Source organism: Micromys minutus (assembly GCF_963924665.1).
Source record: "Micromys minutus genome assembly, chromosome: 18".
In the NCBI taxonomy this organism is placed as follows: Eukaryota; Metazoa; Chordata; class Mammalia; order Rodentia; family Muridae; genus Micromys; species Micromys minutus.
In genome coordinates this window covers 1,462,683-1,482,733 of record NC_137953.1, presented here as the reverse complement: position 1 = coordinate 1,482,733, position 20,051 = coordinate 1,462,683, and the positions used below count along the sequence as shown (strand labels likewise).

At 45.5% G+C, this 20,051-nt stretch overlaps 1 protein-coding gene across 1 annotated transcript in view; it reads left to right on the top strand.

Annotated features, from left to right (window-relative positions):
- AAK1 (AP2 associated kinase 1) overlaps window positions 1–20,051 on the top strand; it is a gene marked incomplete at its 5' end in the record, with an annotated part of 46,027 nt that overhangs the window by 15,757 nt on the left and 10,219 nt on the right. The window contains 5 exons of the mRNA XM_080932118.1: window positions 1,634–1,729; window positions 10,661–10,762; window positions 11,799–11,900; window positions 13,059–13,169; window positions 14,736–14,846. Of these exons, the coding sequence (XP_080788244.1) occupies window positions 1,634–1,729; window positions 10,661–10,762; window positions 11,799–11,900; window positions 13,059–13,169; window positions 14,736–14,846 (522 nt within the window). The remainder of the gene's footprint in view (window positions 1–1,633; window positions 1,730–10,660; window positions 10,763–11,798; window positions 11,901–13,058; window positions 13,170–14,735; window positions 14,847–20,051) is intronic.

The window sequence follows — 20,051 nt, the reverse complement described above, 5'->3', positions numbered from 1 at the left end:
CTCTGCTGGGCTTCCTGAGTCTGTGCCTCTGCGGTTCCTGTGCTTCTGTCACTCCAGGGCCTCCCACCCCAGACTCTCTGTGCCGCTTCCTCCCACTAGCCTTACTAGGATCAGGTCCTGCAAGCCTAAGGAAAGGCCAAGTGTGCCCCTGCTCACACACTAGGGCTGAACATCTGGATTCCTTCATTTTGGTGGTCTTCGCACCAGCTGTTTTCAAAACCACAGTGTGAGTAAGGCAGCCAAGTCTAGGAAACAGGGTGATGCTAGTTCATCAAGAATGCTACCAATAGGCTATACCTTGTTGCCTCTGAGGAGCTGGCACTGGCAAGGACATAGGTGTGGCTCTTATGACCGTGGTGGGATCTGCTGAGGGAGCATGGGGGCCTGGAAATGTAGAGAGGATGAGAAACTCTTTGATTCATGTGTACATGTGCATGCACGTGGACATGTGGGCTCAGGACTTGCAGGAGACGGTTCTCTGCTTTCATCATGTGGGTTCTAGGGATCGAACTCGGGCATTATGTTTGGTAGCAAGTGCCTTACCTACTGAGCCATCTTGCCACCAAAAGTAAAAAAAAAAAAAAAAAAAAAAAAAAAAAAAAAAACCTTTAAGAAGAAGCACACCCGCCTCACAGTGGCCGTAGCATCTGCAGGGATACTAGTGTGTGTCTTAGTCTCCTTTCCATTCAGTCCAGGCCCAGGCCGATGGTGCACCCACATCCAATACAGTCAAGATATCCCTTCTCAGACACTTCCTGATGGCCATCTCCCAGGTGATCCTAGGTTATTGCAAGTTGACAGTTAGTTGCCACCATCGCAAAGCTTTGGAGGACTTCCCAAATCCAAACTCTAGCTGGGAGCAAGGGAAAACCAATGCGTTCAAGTTACCGTGTTGTATAGCACGGGCAGTGCTGTGCTGCTGTTAGAGAACATGTGTTTGGAAGCTGGGTGCAGGGCTTCCCACTACCTGCAGCAGCTCCTTTGAGTCTGTTCAGTTTTCTGTTTTGTTTTGGAGGTAGACCAACTGGCCTCAGACTCCTGATCTGCCTGCTGTAGATTCTAGAGTGCTAGCAGTGTGATGCACATCTTCACACCCAACTTCAAAACAGCCAAGCAGAAATCAAAATGAAACTTTAATTAGAAACCAGACGAAGTACTAAACTGAAATGTAAAGAATGTTAAAGTAGAAACCAAGAGACCTGGCTTCTGACGCTTGTTTGCAAGCAGAGTGATGGCTAGTCTCTACGTTTGGGCCTTTGTTTTCTTTGCTGAAAAAAATAAGAAAATAGTAGCAGAAATTTCAGGTCTCTAAAGGTTCTAAGTCCTGGCCCCGAGAGTTCAGCCAGAGGCAGAACCTGACAGGGATCCCAAGTATAGGAAACTTGGGTCTCTGGACCTCTAGTTTGCCAAGAAGAGCACGGGTAGCAGTAGTATGCGGTGAGACTGGAGGCTGGGGCCTGTCTGTCTCATTGCATCGCCCAGCACTCTGTTGGACATCATGGTGGTTCAGGGAGACTCAGCGTCTGGCGAGACATGCAGAGTGTTGAGGTGCACAGGAAAGTTCATCAATATTTACCTGATCCTCTGCTTTTCTCATTTTCTCTTCTGCTCTTTCCTCTCCAACTAACTCCAGCTGAAAAAAGGAAGGGGGGGCAGGCTGTGGACTCTGGCACCCCACTTCTAAGTGTATCTGATCCCTTCATTCCTCTCCAAGTACCTGATGCTCCAGGTAGGTACATAGGACTCACTTTAGGTTAGCAGTCTGATTCTTATATCCCAGGGCTGCCAAGACCTCTCTCTGGAGAGCTCTGCTTCAGTTCTCAATAATAAGGATCTGAATTCCAGTTCCTGGTAATTGGATGCTGTGGTATATTTTTTGGAAAACAGACAAAATTATCTTAAAAAGAATAAAATTACTTCAGGTTGTACCATGTGTGCTCTGGATCTTAGCAGTGTTCTATTTTTACCATGCTTAGTAAACTTCTTGTTAGTATACGGGGGAGGGGCAAGGTTTCATTGAGGCCAAGTTGGCCTCTGTCTTGCTTTGTAGCCAAGGATGACTTTGAACTGTTGGCCTTCCTGCCTTTACCTCCCAACTACCCAAATTACAGGCAGCCACTGCCACATCTGTTTTGTTTTTTATTCTTTGTCATGTTTATGGTAATTGGAGAATCCAGTATGATTGTAATCTGGTGACAGAAGCCATTGAGCATATGATAAAAAGAGTAGGTGCACATAGTGGCCAAGTGTGAGGACAGAGCTGTGGGGACCCGTCTGGTTCCTGGGTGCTGTAGGCACTTCATTACTTTATAATAATACAAATGAGAATTGGTAGGAACACGAGTCATGTTCTGCGTCCAGCTGAACCCTCGGGGCCAGACTCGGCGAGTGTGTCCCTGGTGGGTGGAGCCATGTGTCTACCTTGCTGCTGATTCTTAGGAAGTAGCCAGAGCGTAAAACTGGGCCAGTGTCAGGCTTTGGAATGATGAGAGGATGCTAAAGGCTGCTTCCTTTTCCCTTCCCCACATCTTCTTTGGGGGCATGGTGATGTGAAGCCTCATTTTGTGGAACTAAACCCCAGTCTTTAGAAGCATGTGGCAGTTGTTTCTCTTCATCTTCCCCAGTTCTTATGCCTCCCAGGTCTCGACCTTGCCAAGTTGACACAATCAGCTCAGCTTTTCTTTCCTTCTAGCAGTCAAAGATCTTTGATTGGCTGCTTCAAGGTTGGGAAGGAAGGGCTGGAGAGATGGCTTTGTGGCTAAGTGCACACGCTACTCTTCCCGAGGGCCCCAGCACCCATGTCTGGCAGCTTGCAACTGCCTGTGAATTGAGCTCCACACATGATTCTGTAGAAGTTGGCTAATGAAAGGGGTCAGTTAGATCTTTTCTATTTTCTTTCAGTGTGCCTGGCAATGCCCAGATGAATCCATTTTGAGCAGGTTGGAAAATGGGGACGTTTCTTTTCTGCTGTGGTTCACATGGCATGAGACAAGGGCAAAGTTCCCCTGGTATACGTTGGGATTTTGTATTGTGGTTGCTTTGGAAACCGAGGGCCTACAGAATCTCGCTCTTTGCCCGGGGCAGAGAATGAGGTACTGCCAGTGGCTAACTCCACGGCTGCCACAGCAGCCCTTTAGATCAGGGTTGAGAGCCAGGAACACACAATGGCTGCATGGGAAGTTCCTGAAGGTTCTGATGATGCCTATTTCCTCATTCTTCATACTTTTTTCATTCTAGAAGAATCCAGGAAGAGTTTAGTGCTATATACTCTCATACCAAGACTCTTGGGGTTTTATTGCTTTGAAGAGATCTCGTGACCACTGTTATTTAAAAAAAAAAAAAAAAAAAAAAAAAAAAAGACATGTCATTGAGGCTGGCTTACAGTTCAGAAGTTTATTTCATCATAGCAAGAAGCATGGCCACATGCAGGCACACTTGGTGCTGGGAGGTAGCTGAGTGTTCTACACCCATATCAGCAGGCAGCAGGAAGAGAGAGGTACACTTGTCTTGGCTTGGGCTTCTGAAACCTCAAAGCCCACCCCTAGTGACACACTTCCTCCAATAAGTCCATGCGTCTCCAGCAAGACCACACTTCCTATGGTGCTACTTCTATGGCCTATGGGGGCCATTTTTATTTAAGTAAGCCACACCAAGTAAGCTTTTAATTGAAAACCTAATTGTATGATACATTCTGATAGAGAATTTCAGGGATTTTTTTTTTTTAATCTGTTAGGCCAACCTCATCTACTAAAAATGTAAAATGGGTTTCTGTGTCACCGAGATCAAGGCCCTAACTGATGTGGCCTTGAACTTCCCCATCACCAACACTCGCACCACTCTCCCTTTAAGTCTAGTCTTTCTTTTCCCAGGTTAAACTCTCCCACCTTGGGGCCTTAGCACCTGCCAGTATTGTGTTAATGCCTGGATAGCTTCTTCTTCAGCTGTTCCTGTGTCTGAGCGTATGTGCTCTGTTGTTGTAGAAGCCCACTGTGGCCTCAGAGGCTCTCTCAATTGTACCTCATGGCTTTTATCCTCGTGACACTTGTTAGAATGTCTGCTTTTCTTTGCCCATGATCTGTTTGCCTCAGCATTTCATAGTCAGTGGCATCAGAGTCGCTGTCTCCTACAGTGACTCTCTAAGCATTTGTCAGATCAGATGGAGAGATGAAAGAATCATGAGGCTGTTGGCTTCCACTATTGCTCCCACCTTCTGGACACTGGACTGATGTTCTCAGCCTGCAATACCCTGTGCCTGGAACAATCCAAACCTAACCATCCACCCTTGCTGAAAGTGAGTGAAGAACACGCCGCTCACGGTGCCAGCAAGTTGCCTCACCCTGGTGAAAGAAGGGGTGAGGCTTAGCAGACATTCAGCTCCCCCTGCCCTTCATGCCCTCCAATAACCTCATTCTTTCTCCAGGCCCTCCTTTAGCATCTGAAAAGTGCAGTGAGCTAGGAGCTCGTTCAGTGTCTGGTACCTGAACAAACAACAGTGTTCATGTTGGCCACAGCTCCAGGCCGAATTAGGTGGCAGGCAGACTTGGGGGCTCTGAGGTAAGGTGTCAACTTGAATCTGTAATCCTCCCTGATCTTACAGAGCTGAGTGGTGGGTGGTTGTGATGGCAAGTCAGGTCCTTACCTGTGTGTGGGTCATCATGGAGACCTTCCTTGCCAAATCCCTCAAGTCATAGCATTGCTTTAGTCCCTGGGTTTTGTAACTGAGATGGGGAAAGCCTTTGAATGGAGAAGTCAGGGAGGTGTAAACATGGCTTTGAGCTTAGAAAGCCTGGGACATCACTGTGGCCGTGTAGTACTGCCTGACTGTGATCTGATCTGAACTCAGGGTCTCATTCTGGAGACTGGAAACAGTAACACTTAGCTTCTGAAACTGGAAAGAACATTCATTGAAACTGTATTTGGAATTGCTTTGTAATTTTAACTTGCCATAAAGATAGGAAATGCTGTTTCAGCCTGAGTTCTAGGTCTGCGTTCCTGACAGGTGAAACCTAGTTATGACGTCAGAGTCCTGATTACACATTGTCAGGCTGGGGTGAAAGGTCTCTGGAGAATTGTGGTTTGCTTGCTAAAGGACTTTTCTTTAGGGAAGTGTGGAATGTTAAGGAGTCAGTTGTCAGGTGGCTGGTGAGTGGGGTAGTGCCTCGCGGGTGCCCGGGCGCCACTGGTCTTCAGGGAAGAAGGTTCCAGCTTAAAATCCTGTGGAGCAGACAGCAGGGGTCTTTTCTGAAGATAGGTGGACAGATTTTGAAGTAGTTGTTTTTCATCTTACTTTTACATTTACTTAAATGTCCAGCCTTTGCTGTGCAGTTCAGTGACATTTAGTACATGTCCATGTCTCAGCTGTCCCCTCACTGTCCTTTCCACTTGGAGACTAGGAGCTTGTGAGCACCGAGCAGTGGTTTAATCCCCCTGCAGCACACCACACTGTTCCCACGTATGGACTTTTACTGCTCCAGGAACCCCAGATAATGAGGATCCTACAGGATCTGAACGTTTGTGGCTGGCCTGATCACTTTGCCTAATCACAGTTCAACTGTATTGTGTACGTGAGAATTTTCTTCATTTTATGCATAAATTAAGATTCCCCTTCATTTTGTGCATAAAATAAAACTTTCATTAATTACTACCGTGTAGAAGAGCGAGTGCTGCTTGTCCAGCTAGCTTTCCTTTAACAGCACTTGGGCTGAGAATATGTGGGATGTCTTTTTCATGTGCTTCTTTCTTTTGGCCGGGTCATATGGTAATTCTATTTTTAACTTTTGAGAAACGGTCACACTGGTTTTTAAAGAGACTGTGCCTTTGTTTTTACCTACATTTCTGCAGTGCACAAGGGTTTGTGGAAACAGTTTGTACAGCACTTCTTCAGCTCTGAGCTCCCAATGTCAGAGTTCTGCAAGACTAGAGAAGACGTGTTGGCTGCCCCACAAGTGCTACTTCAGGGAGTTGGAGGGCTTTTGAAAGCCCTTCGTGGTTGTATGGCCCTCTGGCCTCTCTTGAAAAGACAGGCAAGAGGAGCTGATGTCAGCGTGGACAGTCCGCTCCCCTTTTGGCCCGACATCTTCGTCCCCTGCTCCTGCCTTGGGAGATGGATCATCATGAGCGTCGTAGTTTAGAAACTGTCTTCCCATCATTGCAGTTTTCTTACGTAGAATTAGAATGGGGCATGCTGTTTGTTTAGATTCTAACTTGAAGATGCTGTGACAGTTTACTGTGCGTTCTCTCGGAAACTGTTCAGAGTGACTAGACTTTATTTTCTTTCTTTTTTTTGGAGACAGATTTTTTTTTTTTGGTAACCTAATCTGGCCTTGGATTTTTGATCCTCCTGCCTCTCTTTCCCAAGTGCTGGGCCTGCAGGCATGCATCTCCAGGCCTGGCTCCAGTTTTTAATCTTATTTGACGATAGTAATCACATTTATCTATTGAGGTCATGAAGTTTGGTATTTCAGTTGATTTGTACAGTTTGTAGTGATTGGTGCTTCTTTTACTCCATAGAGTAATTAAAATTTAAGAACAGCATTTCTCACTATAAGTCTTACAGGGTTTGTTTGCCCCATGTCTGACAAGTTACACATTTCAAAAGCCACAATGCTATGTGTATTAATTGCTTCCTTGTTACTGTGATAAGCATCATGACCAAAGCGACAGAAAGAGCTTTGTAGAAGAAAGATCTTACAACTGCTTATGGTTCCAGAGGGTCAGAGTGCATCTCTATTAAGGCCGGGAAGCACAGAGAGCGAAGTCAAAATGCCAAGCCCATCCTCAGTGACTTATCCCAGCAAGGCCACCCCTCCTAAGCATGTCCAACTGGGGCCAACCAAGTATGCAAACACTGGCGATTATGGGCGACTCATTCTAATCACCACCCACAGCAGCCACATTGTTTTTATTTGAGGTTCATAACAACTTGTCTTTTGTAGGTGTGTCCTGATCTTCAGCTTTGTATTGAAAAGTCAGAATCTTTGACATGGAGTCTCACGTATAGCTCTGCTTGGCCTGGAGCTCTTGAAAACCACACTGGCCTTAACCTTGCAGTGCCTCTGCCTTTGGTGCTAGGGTCATGGGTGTAAACTAAACCAGCTTTCTTTTGATTTTTAAAAAGGAAGAAAAAATCAGAACTCATAGAATAACCCAGCTGCATGCCAGAGAGCCATTTCGATTATGTAGGTTAGACTTGTGGAAGGTTCATTATATCCTTGTGTTGTGAGTACCAGTTGCCTGAGTGAGGGCCTCCTCGCAGTGAGGGTCCTGGGCAGTGCACAGAGTGCCTTGTGCAGGAGGCCGTGGGCTCACATGGGCTCTTCTGCCCCAACTCCCACATTTCTAACATCCAAGTATCTGTCTAGAGCCTGCATTTTCAGGTTTAGTCAGAAACAGGCCTCCCCAAAGTTAGAACTTCGCCCCATCCTACTCTTCTGTTTCTTCAGAAAATCCAAATACACACTTTTGGGGGTGGGGTTGATTGGGTTTGGTTTTTCTTTTCTTTTTTTAAGAATTATTTATTTTATGTATAGGAGTCCACTGTAGCTGTCTTCAGACACACCAGAAGAGGGCATCAGATCTCATTATAGATGACTGTGAATCACCATGTGGTTGCTGGGATTTGAACTCAGGACCTCTAGGAGAGCAGTTGGTGCTCTTAACCACTGAGCCATCTCTCCAGCCCCTGTTTTTCTCTATTGGCTATCCTGAAACTCACTATGTAGACCAGACTGGCCTCAACTCACAGAGATCCTCCTGCCTTTGCCTCCAGAGTGCTGGGATTAAAGGCGTGTGCCATAAGTGCCGGCCATATATCACATATACTTTTTTTGTTTTTGGGTGGGGGAGGGAGCACATGAGCCATGGTGCTCCTGTAGAGAGGTCAGAGGACAGCGTAGAGGAGTTCTCCCCTCCCACCATCTGTCATCACACATGGAGGCAGGGGCCTTTACATCTTTTAAAATGGAAGGTTTTGGTGGGGGTAGGGCAGGGAGGAGCCTTAAACTATTGTTCAGGAGAACAGGGTGGTTTTTTGTTTTGTTTTTTTTCTGAAAACCATCTATTTTAGCCAGTATTATAAAAGATATTTTCATTGTCATTTTCTAAAATAAAATGCCTTGTACAGCACAAGATTGGTAATGGTGCCTTTGGTCTTTGTTAGTTTTCTGTTTTGTCTTGTTTTTTCATATCCCCTACTGTGAGAAGCTCACAGTTCATTCTTTAAATAGGTACAAATGAGAAGTGTAGTACATCGTCACGTAACTTAGAGGTCTCTGCTCTGCCGTCTCTAACACATGGCATAGTCACGTCATACTGTTTAACACTTTTTTTCTGCCATGTATCCATTATCTGTAACATGGATTCTTCTCGACCATCGCATCTGAAGTTCATTCCTGTCTGTCATAAATGTCTGTCTGTTTATTGCTTCTTTCTCTTTCCAAAGGCCTAGAACAATGTGAACCAAGTAAAAAGTTCTATATGAGGACCTGAACTTGAAGCAGATTCTTTTTTCTCAAACAAACATTTAATTTTAGTTTATCTGGCCCCTTAATTTTCCTGTAATAAAAGTGCAGGGTCTAAATCCCCTTCTTCTGTGACCACCAGTTAGTTTCAGGTTACTGTTGTACCTTTACTAGGTTGAAGAGAGGGTTCTGGTGTCCCGGGCTGAAGGAGAGGCTAATGTCTTGATGTGTGTATATTGCCTGCCAGTTACCCTGAGTGACAAGTCGATTCAGATCACTTTTTGTTTCTTTGCCCCACATGTCAGCAGTGCTCCATCTCCTGAAATGAAGCTATAACCGGAATCTTAGGCCGGTGGTCTGATGGACTTGAGCAGGGGAGGGTGTCCCAAAAATTAGGTTCTGCCACTTGCCCTTAAAAAGATAAAGGCTGTGGTGAATGGAGGGAAATGGTTTTATTCAGAGGCCTTGCTGGAAAGGTAGAGGTTGGGTTTTTCAGCCCAACTTCACAACCTTAAAAGAAGCCTTGGTTCCAGACACAGGAAACACTGGAGTAGGGTGAGAATGTGCCTGGCTGTGGGGTTGGCCAGACTGCAGTCTGGCTGCTCACTGTCTCTAGTACTTGGGGGACAATCTGGTTCCAACTAGGTGATTATTGCTGCTGGTGAGGAGAAGGACACTCTCAGTTATAGGGTAACTGTTCCCATTTAGAAGTCATCTCAGTATGAGGTGCTCTCTGTTTCTGGAATTCACAGGAACTGCAGGTCAGGGCATTGAATGGAGATGTCTAGAGGCTTTTTCATTGATGTGATAGGACTCTATAAAAGCTGGCAGAGCTACTGTTATGTCTGTGCCTCAAGTTGAGGTACCTTAGGTCAGCTTAAGGAATTTAAGGCTAATCCACCTGGTCTCACTAATTTCTCACTCAGTGATTAGTATGTTCATACCTGTCAACTGGGGCCTGAACCAAAGCCTGCACATCCACACTGCAGGCTGCAGCCTGGAGAACTGTCAGGAGTTCTGTGCTAAGAAAAGGAACTCCAACTGAGTGAGGCTGCAGGGTTCTAGTTTCAGATCAGAAAATCTGAGGCCAGGTGTGGTGGCTCAGGCCTTTAACCACAGCACTTGGGAGGCAGAGGCAGGAGGGGCTGTGGGTTAAAGGCTAGAAAGCTCTGGGACAGCCAGGGCTGCATAGAGAGACCCTTACTTTTTAAAAGAAATAATTTCTTTACTTTTATTTTCTGTACATTGGTGTTTTCCTTTATGTCCCTGTGAGGATGTCAGATCCCCTGGAACTGGCATTACAGGCAGCTGTGAGCTGCCATGTTGGTTCTGAACATGGGTCCTCTGGGAGAGCAGCTAGAGTTCTTAACTGCTAAACCATCTCTCCAGCCCTAAATGACTGGTTCTTTAAAACAAATAAAAAACCAACTACAAAATAATAAAAAATAAAGTGAAACTCTGGAGTTTAGATTTAGCTTGCTTGGTAGAGTGTTTACTTAGCATGTTCAAAGTTCTGGGTTCAGACTTCAGTGCCAGTTAATGTCTATAGTCCCAGGACTAAGGAGGTAGAGGCAGGAGGATTAGAAGTAAGTGTCATCATTGGCTACATGTGTTTTTAACCATGTGTTTTTAAAAGGGCATCAGGGTTGGGAGTCTAAAAAAACACAAAACTATGTAGACAAAAGTAGGGATATTGTTGCCAGTGCCTGGTGAAAAGGAAGCATTCATTGTATGGGGTACAGGAGTTTGAAAGTGTTGGAAACTGCATCATTAGTGTGTCAAGTCTCCGAGTTGTACACATTTAGAAATTGGTGATGGTTACCATATGTTATGCTTCAGAGAGAAACGAGGGATAAACAGACCTAATGGCCTCACTATGAGTGAACCGAGTGCAGTTTACCTGGGAAGTAGCTTCTCTTTACCTCTCATTTTGTGTTGCATGTGTGAGAGCACATATGTGGAAGTTAGAAGGTCGCTTGTAGGAATTTGTTCTCTCCTTCCACTGACGAGGTCACCTTAACACTGAACCAACTTGCTGGTCCTGGGAAAACACATTGTTAAGAAGACACTAATGGTCCTTGTTTTTATGGTGAATCTTTAAAGTGAGGATCCCTAAACTGTTTTCATGGAAAACAGTAAATGATCCTCTTGCTTTATAATCTCCTTGCATTTCCCTTTTCTTTACCTCTTTCCCAACCTAGAAAAACTAATCGAGGGACTCAAATCTCCTGACACTTCTCTTCTGCTCCCCGACCTCTTGCCTATGACAGACCCTTTCGGCAGCACTTCCGATGCTGTGATTGGTAAAGTCACTGTTTCTTCAGTCATGCCTGCTGTGGGGGTGGGGGAACCTCTGGCATGAGGATGGGGGACGGGGGGGGGGGGCAGACCGGCCCAAGGCTTCTGTAGCCCCTGTGCATACTGGGAATCCAGCAGTGCAGACAGTCAGTTCTGTTTCTGCTCCTCCCATGAAGTGTCTTTTTCTGTTTTCCATGTAACTCTGGTCTTGCTGATTATGTTCTGTGATTTCTCCAGTAAGTTTCATGAGTGAGGGAGAATGTGTGGAAAGAAAACCTTTGTGAAACCATTAGTTTCTCACTGGTCTTTGGAACTTCACTGAATTTAATAGACTTGAGCTGATTCTTCTTTAGAAGGTCAAAGCATGTAACAAATGCCCATCATACCAGGACGTCTGACAGACAGGGCAGGGCCTGGTCCTTTTGTGCTTCATAAGCAGAACATATAAACTGCCTGGGCTCTTGGAGGAGTCAGTTCTTAGACTTTAGTGCTAGCACCCGGGAATGCCATTACCTCCATCTGTGAGACTTTGGGGTGGGGTGGGGATCTGAGGATTGCGCAATAGGTTAGAGGATGTTTATTCCAGGTCTGGTCCATGGAGGGGGCAATTGCTGACGCCAATGATGCATGAAGCTGTTTGATCATTGTTGGCTTTTTGAAGTAGATCATCACTGTAGATAGCCAGGTTGGCCTCAAATTCATGGCAATCCACCTGTCTCAGCCTCCATAGTTATTGGAGTACAGGTGTGAGTCACTATTGCCTGTGTTTCCACCAGTCTTTTCTGACATGGAAGAATTTGTTGCTTGAAAGTGGCTTATATCCCACACCTGTTTATAGGAGCCAACGATCAATGTACAATCCTGATGGTTAACCTTGTACATGTGTGCTCAGCCAAATGCAGCAGAAAGAGGGTCACAGGCTGTGCTTTGCAGCTCGCCTGAGATTTATAGAGTCAAGCCTTCACAGGTTTTCCTCAGCAGCCTCTGACTTCTTCCTTCTCTTATCCCTTCCTTTCCACTGTTAATGTCCTGGTACAAAAGAAAAAGCTGATGTTGCTGTTGAGAGTCTCATACCTGGACTGGAGCCACCTGTTGCCCAGCGCCTCCCATCTCAGACGGAATCTGTGACCTCGAACCGCACAGGTCAGTCAGGGTCTTTGCAGGTGCAGAGCTGGTCAGTGCAGGAGCCTCAGAGCAGGGCTTCCCACCCGTGGCAGATGAGCCTCTGTTATTTGCATTTTGTTTGGTTTTACAGTGAATGCTATGAATTATTGGCTTCTGGATGTTGGGTGTATCTTTGTGCTTAAGAACTGAGTATTTTTTTAGAGCCATTTTTTTTATATGTAATAGAGTTTATTCGGGGCATGGGGAAGGGAGTTGAGAGGGTAGTAGAGAGAGACAGAGATGGGGTGGGGGGAGTAGAGGCCAGCCATGAACACAGGGTGGGGAAGAATGGGGAGGGGGGAAGGGACAAGAGGACAGAGTGAGAGCAAGAAGGCAAGAGAGCAAGAGCCATGTTTTTCTTCAGAATGACTCCTGGGTTCACTCGCTCTGATACAGAATTTTGTCATTCAATATCCTTTCCCCAGGGCTGGGGATATAGCTCAGTGATAGAGTGATTGCAGAGCAACACAAAGTCTAGGTCTAGTCAGCCCCCAATACCACAAATGTCCTCCTAGTGGCTGTGGGTCTGTGGAGCTCATTCCCCCCTGTTGATAATTCTTTCCCAGATCAGAGCTTCGTCCTCTAGAGGTGATTTTCCTTTAGCTCACAGGGAAAATTTAAATCATCCTCAGATGCAATACTACTTTCACCCTACTTTGAAAATTTCAATCTTGTCTGAGTCCTCCTAACCTTGATAAGACTGCTGGTGTGGCTTGGGGGATGGTAAATCGATGCATGTGGCAAAGGCACGGTCCTCTCACTGTTCCTCACATGGACGTTACCCCAGGAAACACTCAAATGTTTTATCTCTGAATTCCCCGACTATTTACTGAAAGAATTCTATGTGGTTTGGAGGAGTCAGTGTAAAGAATAATAATAGGGGGCTTGAATGAGAGCCGCCCCTGCACTTCCTGCAGCTCCTGCAGCTCCTGCAGCTCCTGCACTTCCTGCAGCTCCTGGGTGGGAAGCCAGTGAAGTTCAGAGAGCTTAATGTGTTTCTTTTGATTTTCTTTCTGTACCTTGGCTTGTATATATGGCCTGTAAATGCAATAATTTGAAAGTCAAGCTATGACCTTACTATATTGTTGTGTGCTGTTTAATGCCATCATTTCCTGGAATGCTGGTAACTGGACTCAGACTCTCTCACGGGGGAAGACTCTCTGCTAGACTGCTCTCTGCTTTCTAACCCTACTGCTGACCTTCTGGAAGAGTTTGCCCCCATAGCACTCTCTGCTCCCACTCATAAAGGTAAAGTCTTTCTTCTTGGACCCACATGTTTCCCTGAGCAGAGGAGCTGAAGAGCTCCTGGAGACTTCCCTTATCAAAAGTCTTTGTTAGTAAAGTGTTCAAACTGTCCATTGCTATAGAAAACATGGGTTTATAGTCTTTTACAGTTCTTCTTCGAGTAGTTAATAAGCCCTAGCAATGGCAGACAGGTGCAGGGATTATTTTCTGAACAGAACTGGGATACAGATAATCCATGTTACCCTTGGGAGCACATGCCTTAAGGACCAGCCACATGGATGGGTGGGCCAATTGGTTAACCTTATAAAGTAAAGTCATAGCCAGGCAGTGGTGACACACACCTTTTAATTCCACACTTGGGAGGCAGGGGCAGGCAGATCTCCTGTGAGTTCAAGGCCAGACTGGTCTACAGAGTGAGTTCCAGGACAGTCTATACACTTAGAAACCCTGTCTTGAAAAACAAAACAGAAAGAGAGTAAAATCATGTTATCAAATCTGATTCAAGGTTTTTGAGTGTAAAAAAACACTTTCCTCAAAAAAAAAAAAAATCATCCCTCAAAAATTGAACTTGTGAACATTTTAATATTACTTCACTTTGAGTCATAATTGATTACTGGGTTCCTCTCTCCGGTCCCACATTTTCACTTCATGGTTTTGGTTTCATCTGGTTTGAGATTTTGCAGGCAGATGAGCTTGAGTTAGGTTCTGATGTCTGGTGTGGTGATGGCTGTCTTGCACACGGCTGGCACAGGAGGTCACCTGTGTAGACACTGATGGCCGGCAGGGGTTGTCCCCACTGAGAAGCAGTGCCTGCCACACAGTGCGCAGGCAGCACTTCAGGGGCCTGGCTTTAGCTGGAATGGAGAACTTGCTGGACACGGCAGCACCTCATTAGTCCCAGCACCTAGGACAGAGGGACAGGCTGATTTCTGTAAGTCTGGACAGTGAGGCCGGCAGAATAGGACTGTCTCAAGCAACAACAACAACAAAAACCCAAAAAGAAAAACAACCCCAAAACCGTGCTAGTGGTCTAATGTGTGTGCCTTTGTGACCCAGCATTCGGAGTCATTTAAAGGTCTTTTTCCACAGAACAGGGCTCTGGCCTCTGCTTGCCTTTACATATTGCTTACTTCTTGTGGTCGTTGGTTTGGGTCCCGGGATCTAACTCAGGACCTTGCACTTGCTCTGGTCTGCCCACACACTGCCACTGAGCCATGCCCCAGCCTTTACAGTTTCTCCTTCCCCAGGCTTTGAGTGTTTCAAGTGTTGTTAGTCAGGCCTCTGTTGACTCAAAGATATCAACATTGCAGAGATATTTCACAACGATTTGATCTCTACACAATGGAGAATTCTTAGTTACATATGAAAATTAGTAAATTCTAAAGTTTATACTTCTATACACATGTATTTTCCAGTTTCCAACTTTTATTTCAATTCACAAAAGCAAGTGCTTCTACCTTTAAGAATAGTGGTTGTTCATGGTTGAAGGCTTGGTGCTTCCTTCCTGTTCTCTCATTTGCTAATCTCTTCCTCTGTTGTTTTGCTTGTGTGCTTGCGTTCTTTATTAAGCTGCAGAAGATAGTAGTCTCATCTCAGGTTTTGGTGTCGCTGAGGGCTCCGAAAAGGTGGCAGAAGATGAGTTTGACCCCATCCCTGTACTGATAACCAAAACCACACAAGGTAAGGAAGAGGCTGGAGAAGAGAGAAGAGCCTGACATCAGCTCTCATCAAAGCATGTCCCTCGCCAGCGTGGTGAATGGGAGCATCACCGTTCGGTGAGAGACACTGGATAATGGCAGTCAGTGTAGGCAGGACCAACATGTGAGGCAGGTGGAGATGCTGATCTCTGTAGCTTAAACCTTACTGACTTGGAGTTATTTAGAGAAGACTTAGGTTTTATGAAATGTCAAGCCAAAAAGTAAATTTCTCTGGTTGGTAGAAACCTGAAGGTCTATGTCAGAAGTGTTGAACATTTTCATCATAATTAGAAAATATGTGATAGGTGTAGATTCTGACCAGAGAGCTAAGGTGGCATTTTGGTGTCTGCTGCATCTGTTGGCATTATGGAACATCTCTTTTCTTCTTTGGGTTGAGTCATGTGAGCATGCACAAAACACCAAAACTCACCACTTACTTATTTTGAAAGCATGTTTGTATTGCAATGTCCTAATAGCTAATTTTCCCCAAAGTAAATTAATTTTTACTTTGTGGAAGAGATGGTTCTCTATTGGTAGGAGGCTAGCATGGCAGCCAGAACTTCTTGGACAGACTTGTTGGTTTGGAACCAGCAGCATCTCTGTGGTGTGCATGGAGTGAGCTGTTGGTGGGAGGTGGTGGTACGGTGGTCATGTTTAGACATCAACATGTAAGACATTTTAAATATGAGCTGTTGCTTCTCTAGGTTTCTTTGTTTTCCTTTTTCTCCTTCGCTTGCTCTGCACATCTAACCCTAACCCTCTGTTTTGTACTGAATCTGTCTTTCCGCTTCCAGGTGGGCACTCTAGGAACAGCAGTGGGAGCTCTGAGTCCAGTCTTCCCAACCTAGCCAGGTCTTTGCTGCTGGTGGATCAGCTCATAGACCTGTAGCCGCGAGCCAGGAGCAGACACAGTTCTGTTAACCTTCATGCCGTAATACACATTTTCATTACGGAGTTATGAGAAAAAATGATTTTTTTTTTAAATCTGCAAATAAGGGTCCCTCAAGCTCCTTTCTCCTACCCCTTGCCTTCTCCTATAGAAATGATAAGGAAAGAAAAATCTCTGACCCTCCAGATCCATACCTTGGCCGGCTCTTCTCGTTAGTTTGCTGTGTTTTCTCATCCCCATCTTCAATAGCATTACCTTAACTCCAGCGCTGACTGCCCTGAGCTTCACCTCTGCTGGGTCCACTCACAGAAGCTTCACTGTCACTGAGCCTGTGATGGACACTTCTTGTCTCATTCTTGCTAGGAATGGCCCCCATGTCAGTCCTAAAGCCCATCTTCCAGATGCTGATGAATCTTGATGCAGTATCATGAGGACATGCCAGCTGTGGCTGGTCTTACCCCCAGGCAGAAGTCTGGAGTGTGCAGTTTAAACAGGGCAAAACCAATAGGATGTGTTTGTGAAGAGAAGTTGGGCTCAGCTCTGGCCAGCCAGCTTTGACCTTGTTTGATAATAGACTGAGCCAAGGGATCTTACACCCATGCAACCTTCTTGGCGTTTATCTAGCTGTCTGGCTTCCGTTGAAGTGTGGTTTCTCAAATCTGGAGGTGTGACTGCAAGTGTCTGAGGTCCTTGAATAAGTGCGTATGTGCTATAAATACCAAGCATTGCCATCCTTCCATGTTGCCTGGCCCAAGCTGGGGTCTCAGAACTAGACCAAAACAGGACGGTGGTGGGGACACGACACCTTTTACCAGAAGACTTCTCGGGGGGAGGGGAAGGGAAGGAATTGTAGCAGAAACAGATGTATTTTTCTTGTGATTTTTTTATTTTGAATCAAATATTGTAAATTGTGTATAAATGAAGATGCTGGATAGTTCTGTTTCCACTTAGCATTTCAAGTCTGACGTCAGGTGTCTGTCCAGGGTTTTGATCTCTTTCCCATGTATAACCATATAGCAGTCCTAGAGTGTAACACACAGAGTTATTTTTAAGTAGAGTTTATGTCTTGCTCGAAGCTTTCAGCGGGCCTCTGGCTCTGTATTCCCAAGCATGTTGTTTATTTCCAGATCATCAGAAATAAGCGTGCTGGGCACAGTTTGGCTGGCTGCTTTCCTTCTCTCTGGTGTTTGAGTTGAAGGCTGAAGCTGATGGAATATGTGCGGTTGGCTTTCCTTGGCTTCCTAGATTTCAAAGACCAAACAGAGAGTAGTTCTCTACTAAGAACTTAGAATGTTGTTCACTTGCCCTACATCATGCCTCCTGGTCACCCTCGGTGTTCTTACACCTTTGTAAAAAATCACCCTTTAGAAGAGGGGCAGGCACAGAGAGCTCCCTTCCTCATCAGAGCTGTACAGTCCCAAATCCGATGGCTTGTTCTCTCCTACGATGCTGTTTTTTCTTGCTCATATTGCACTTTAAGTGGTGGGGAACCAGCAGCAGCCCGCGCCTGCACACACTGCCCTGGAGGGCCACCGTTGTCTCCAGCAGTGTGACAGCAGAAGAGTGGACACAGTCTCCTGACTTTAGACACTTCTGGGCCAGCTGAGCCCAGATGAGCTGAGGAAAGGCCTCTGGTAGAAGAGATGGTTTCCACACGTGAGCGAGACACAGTGTGCAGCGAGGATGGAGCTGTCACGAAGAGCTCTCCACACGTGGGCTGAGGGAAGCAGGACTTGGTTAACCCCATGGTGGACAGGAAATGGTTGTGTCCTCTTTCCTGGACATAGAAAGAATGTATAAACTAATGAAGGAAATGTTTATTTTTAAATAAGAATGTTTTAGGCCAGTGTTTTCATATTTGTTTTATTCCTCATACAAGCGTTAGCAATATAATGAAATGTCTACTTTCCCAGTTTAATTGCAGCTATGAAGAGTGCAGTCTAGAAATTAGGTTAAGTGTCTCTAAACCATTCTTCCATGTGTCAAGCTTAATTATATTGAGATACATTGTATAGTCATTTGGCTCAATAAGGCTTAATAGAGACACTAATGAAAATTCACAGACTATGGCCAGGGAAGATGGCTAAAGCCTGGGTAAGACAAGAGGCCTGGGCTGGGTCTTCAGAAGTGAGCCTTGGGCAGGCAGAGCTGCTTTTCTGTTGAGGAGTACTTTGTAGTGACTTGGTCAGCGCAGCCTTCCTTAGATCAGTGTCCGCCTACGCTGAGGGGTGACCTGAGAAGAACACTGTGTGCGGTAACTGGAGCTACACGCCTGTTCACTAGCCCGTTTTCTTTTCTCATGGCTGTGCTCCTGAGCTGCTGAAGGCAGGAAGGTGAGAGAGGGGCCGGGGCAGCCCAGGCTTCCGAGACCTCATCCAGACCGTCCTTTTACTCCTCAGAGCTGCTGTTGGCTGTTTACATAGCATTAATCTGGATAGGTGCTCTGTGAGACAGCAGAGCATCATGTGCTGCTGTGTTTAGAAGGACTATGAAGGATCCCACAATCCAGATGTCCTTCAGGAAGCTTCTATGCTTGCCTTTCCTACAGCTTTCCTCAGCATTTACTCACAGAATTAGAATGCGTAGTTCCTAACCGCATTGCTACTCGCTGGTTACCTGAATAAAAACTCACATCATCAAAAGCTTGGAGATAGACTTCCCTTCTGAAATGTTAAGTGCACACAACCTTACCTATTGCAGGAAAACAGAATCCAGAGATTTCTATTATTTTATCTGTATAATCAGGGATTTGTTGTTAAAACATGGGCAAATACAATGTGCGAATTTTTTATTTGATCTTCTCTCTGATGAGATGAGTAGAAGTAATTCCTGTACCAGAAAGTATCACAAACTGGGATTTCCCCTAGAAAACCAAACTTAGTTCCCAAAGTTTCTATAAATATGGTTCTCGGAGGAGATGTTTTAAAATGGTCACCTCCAAGTAGTATAATTGTTACAATGGCTTCTGAAGTAGGCATATCATAAATGTTCATGCTGTCCCTCGAGAAGCATCTGACTTTGCCTGGGAAGTGAATGGTGACCCTTGGCAGGCCAGTGGCATCTGAGTTGTTTAAACTCTTGTTCTTAGACATAAACCTCACCAGGTAAGGTAGCCAGGACGTGACTGCATTTCCCAGTAGCCTCGCTCACAGCATATTCTTCCTTACCTGTTTTTCCCACACCCCTGCCTTTGAGTAATATTGAGCTATTCCAAAAAGCAGAGCCACTGGGTGAGACGAGAAGTGGCTACCACGTGACAGCCACAGGCAACTTCTAGAGAAGACTTGATAGCCAAGAGGGGTCTCACCATATCAGTCTAAGTAAGGGACAATTGGCCGTCCCCTGAAAGAGGTTCTCACGTATTCACATTTCAGTTGGACTTGGCTCTTCCTGATCAGATCAGAATTCTAGAACTTGGATTACTGATAATTGAAGATTTTTTTTTTTTTTTTTTTTTTTGCAATTCTCATTTCCTATGCTCCTCCTGATAAGTGTTTGTTTTGATTCAAACCAACATAGCCTCCCCCCAGCGATTGGTTCTGTCTTCAGCAGTGCTGTGGGATGGGAGACCTTTGAGATAGGGCTGAACAAAGGAATACTCTTGACACCTTGGGCCCAGCTAACTTAACGTGCCTGTGACAAGGCTTCCCTGGCATCTGACAGTCTTCACCGTCCTGCTCTGTAAAATGACCCACAGTCTGTTGCCACTGACATGAAGTCTAGGGAAAGACCACATTGCAACGCTTCAGCAAATGAGAGGCTGCTGACGTAAGGGCTGTAGTGAGGTTGAGTGAGACACTTCAGATACTGCAAGGTGACTCATAGCCCTCTCTGGAGACTTATTTTACCAATGCAAAATTAGACCTTTCCTTTCTGTTCCCTAAGTTGAATGTACTTGGCTTTTGTGAACTGAATGGGTCCCAGTTGGCCTCCATTTCAGTCTCTAACAAGATCTCCTGTGTAGTTTTCCCTGGGTTTCCTTTCTCTAAGGGGAGGGTTGAGGCCTGTTGGCTGTCTGGGTAATGCTACCTAATGTAGAGTTCCCAAAGGGTAGCTGTGTGGTAGGAAGGATGTCCTTCATTGCTTCTCACTCGATGCAGTGTCCCGAATTCACTGTCAGTGGGTGTCCTCCTCCGCCCTGTTGTACATGCCTTTATCACATGGATGGGTTCTTACCTTAGGTCTTTAACTTGTCTTCCCCAGGGAAGCTAAGCAAAGTGATGTAATGAAGCTATCTTGTGCAGTAAAATGTGAAAAATGAACACTGCTTCGCAAGTATTGTATAAAATAAGTCTGTAA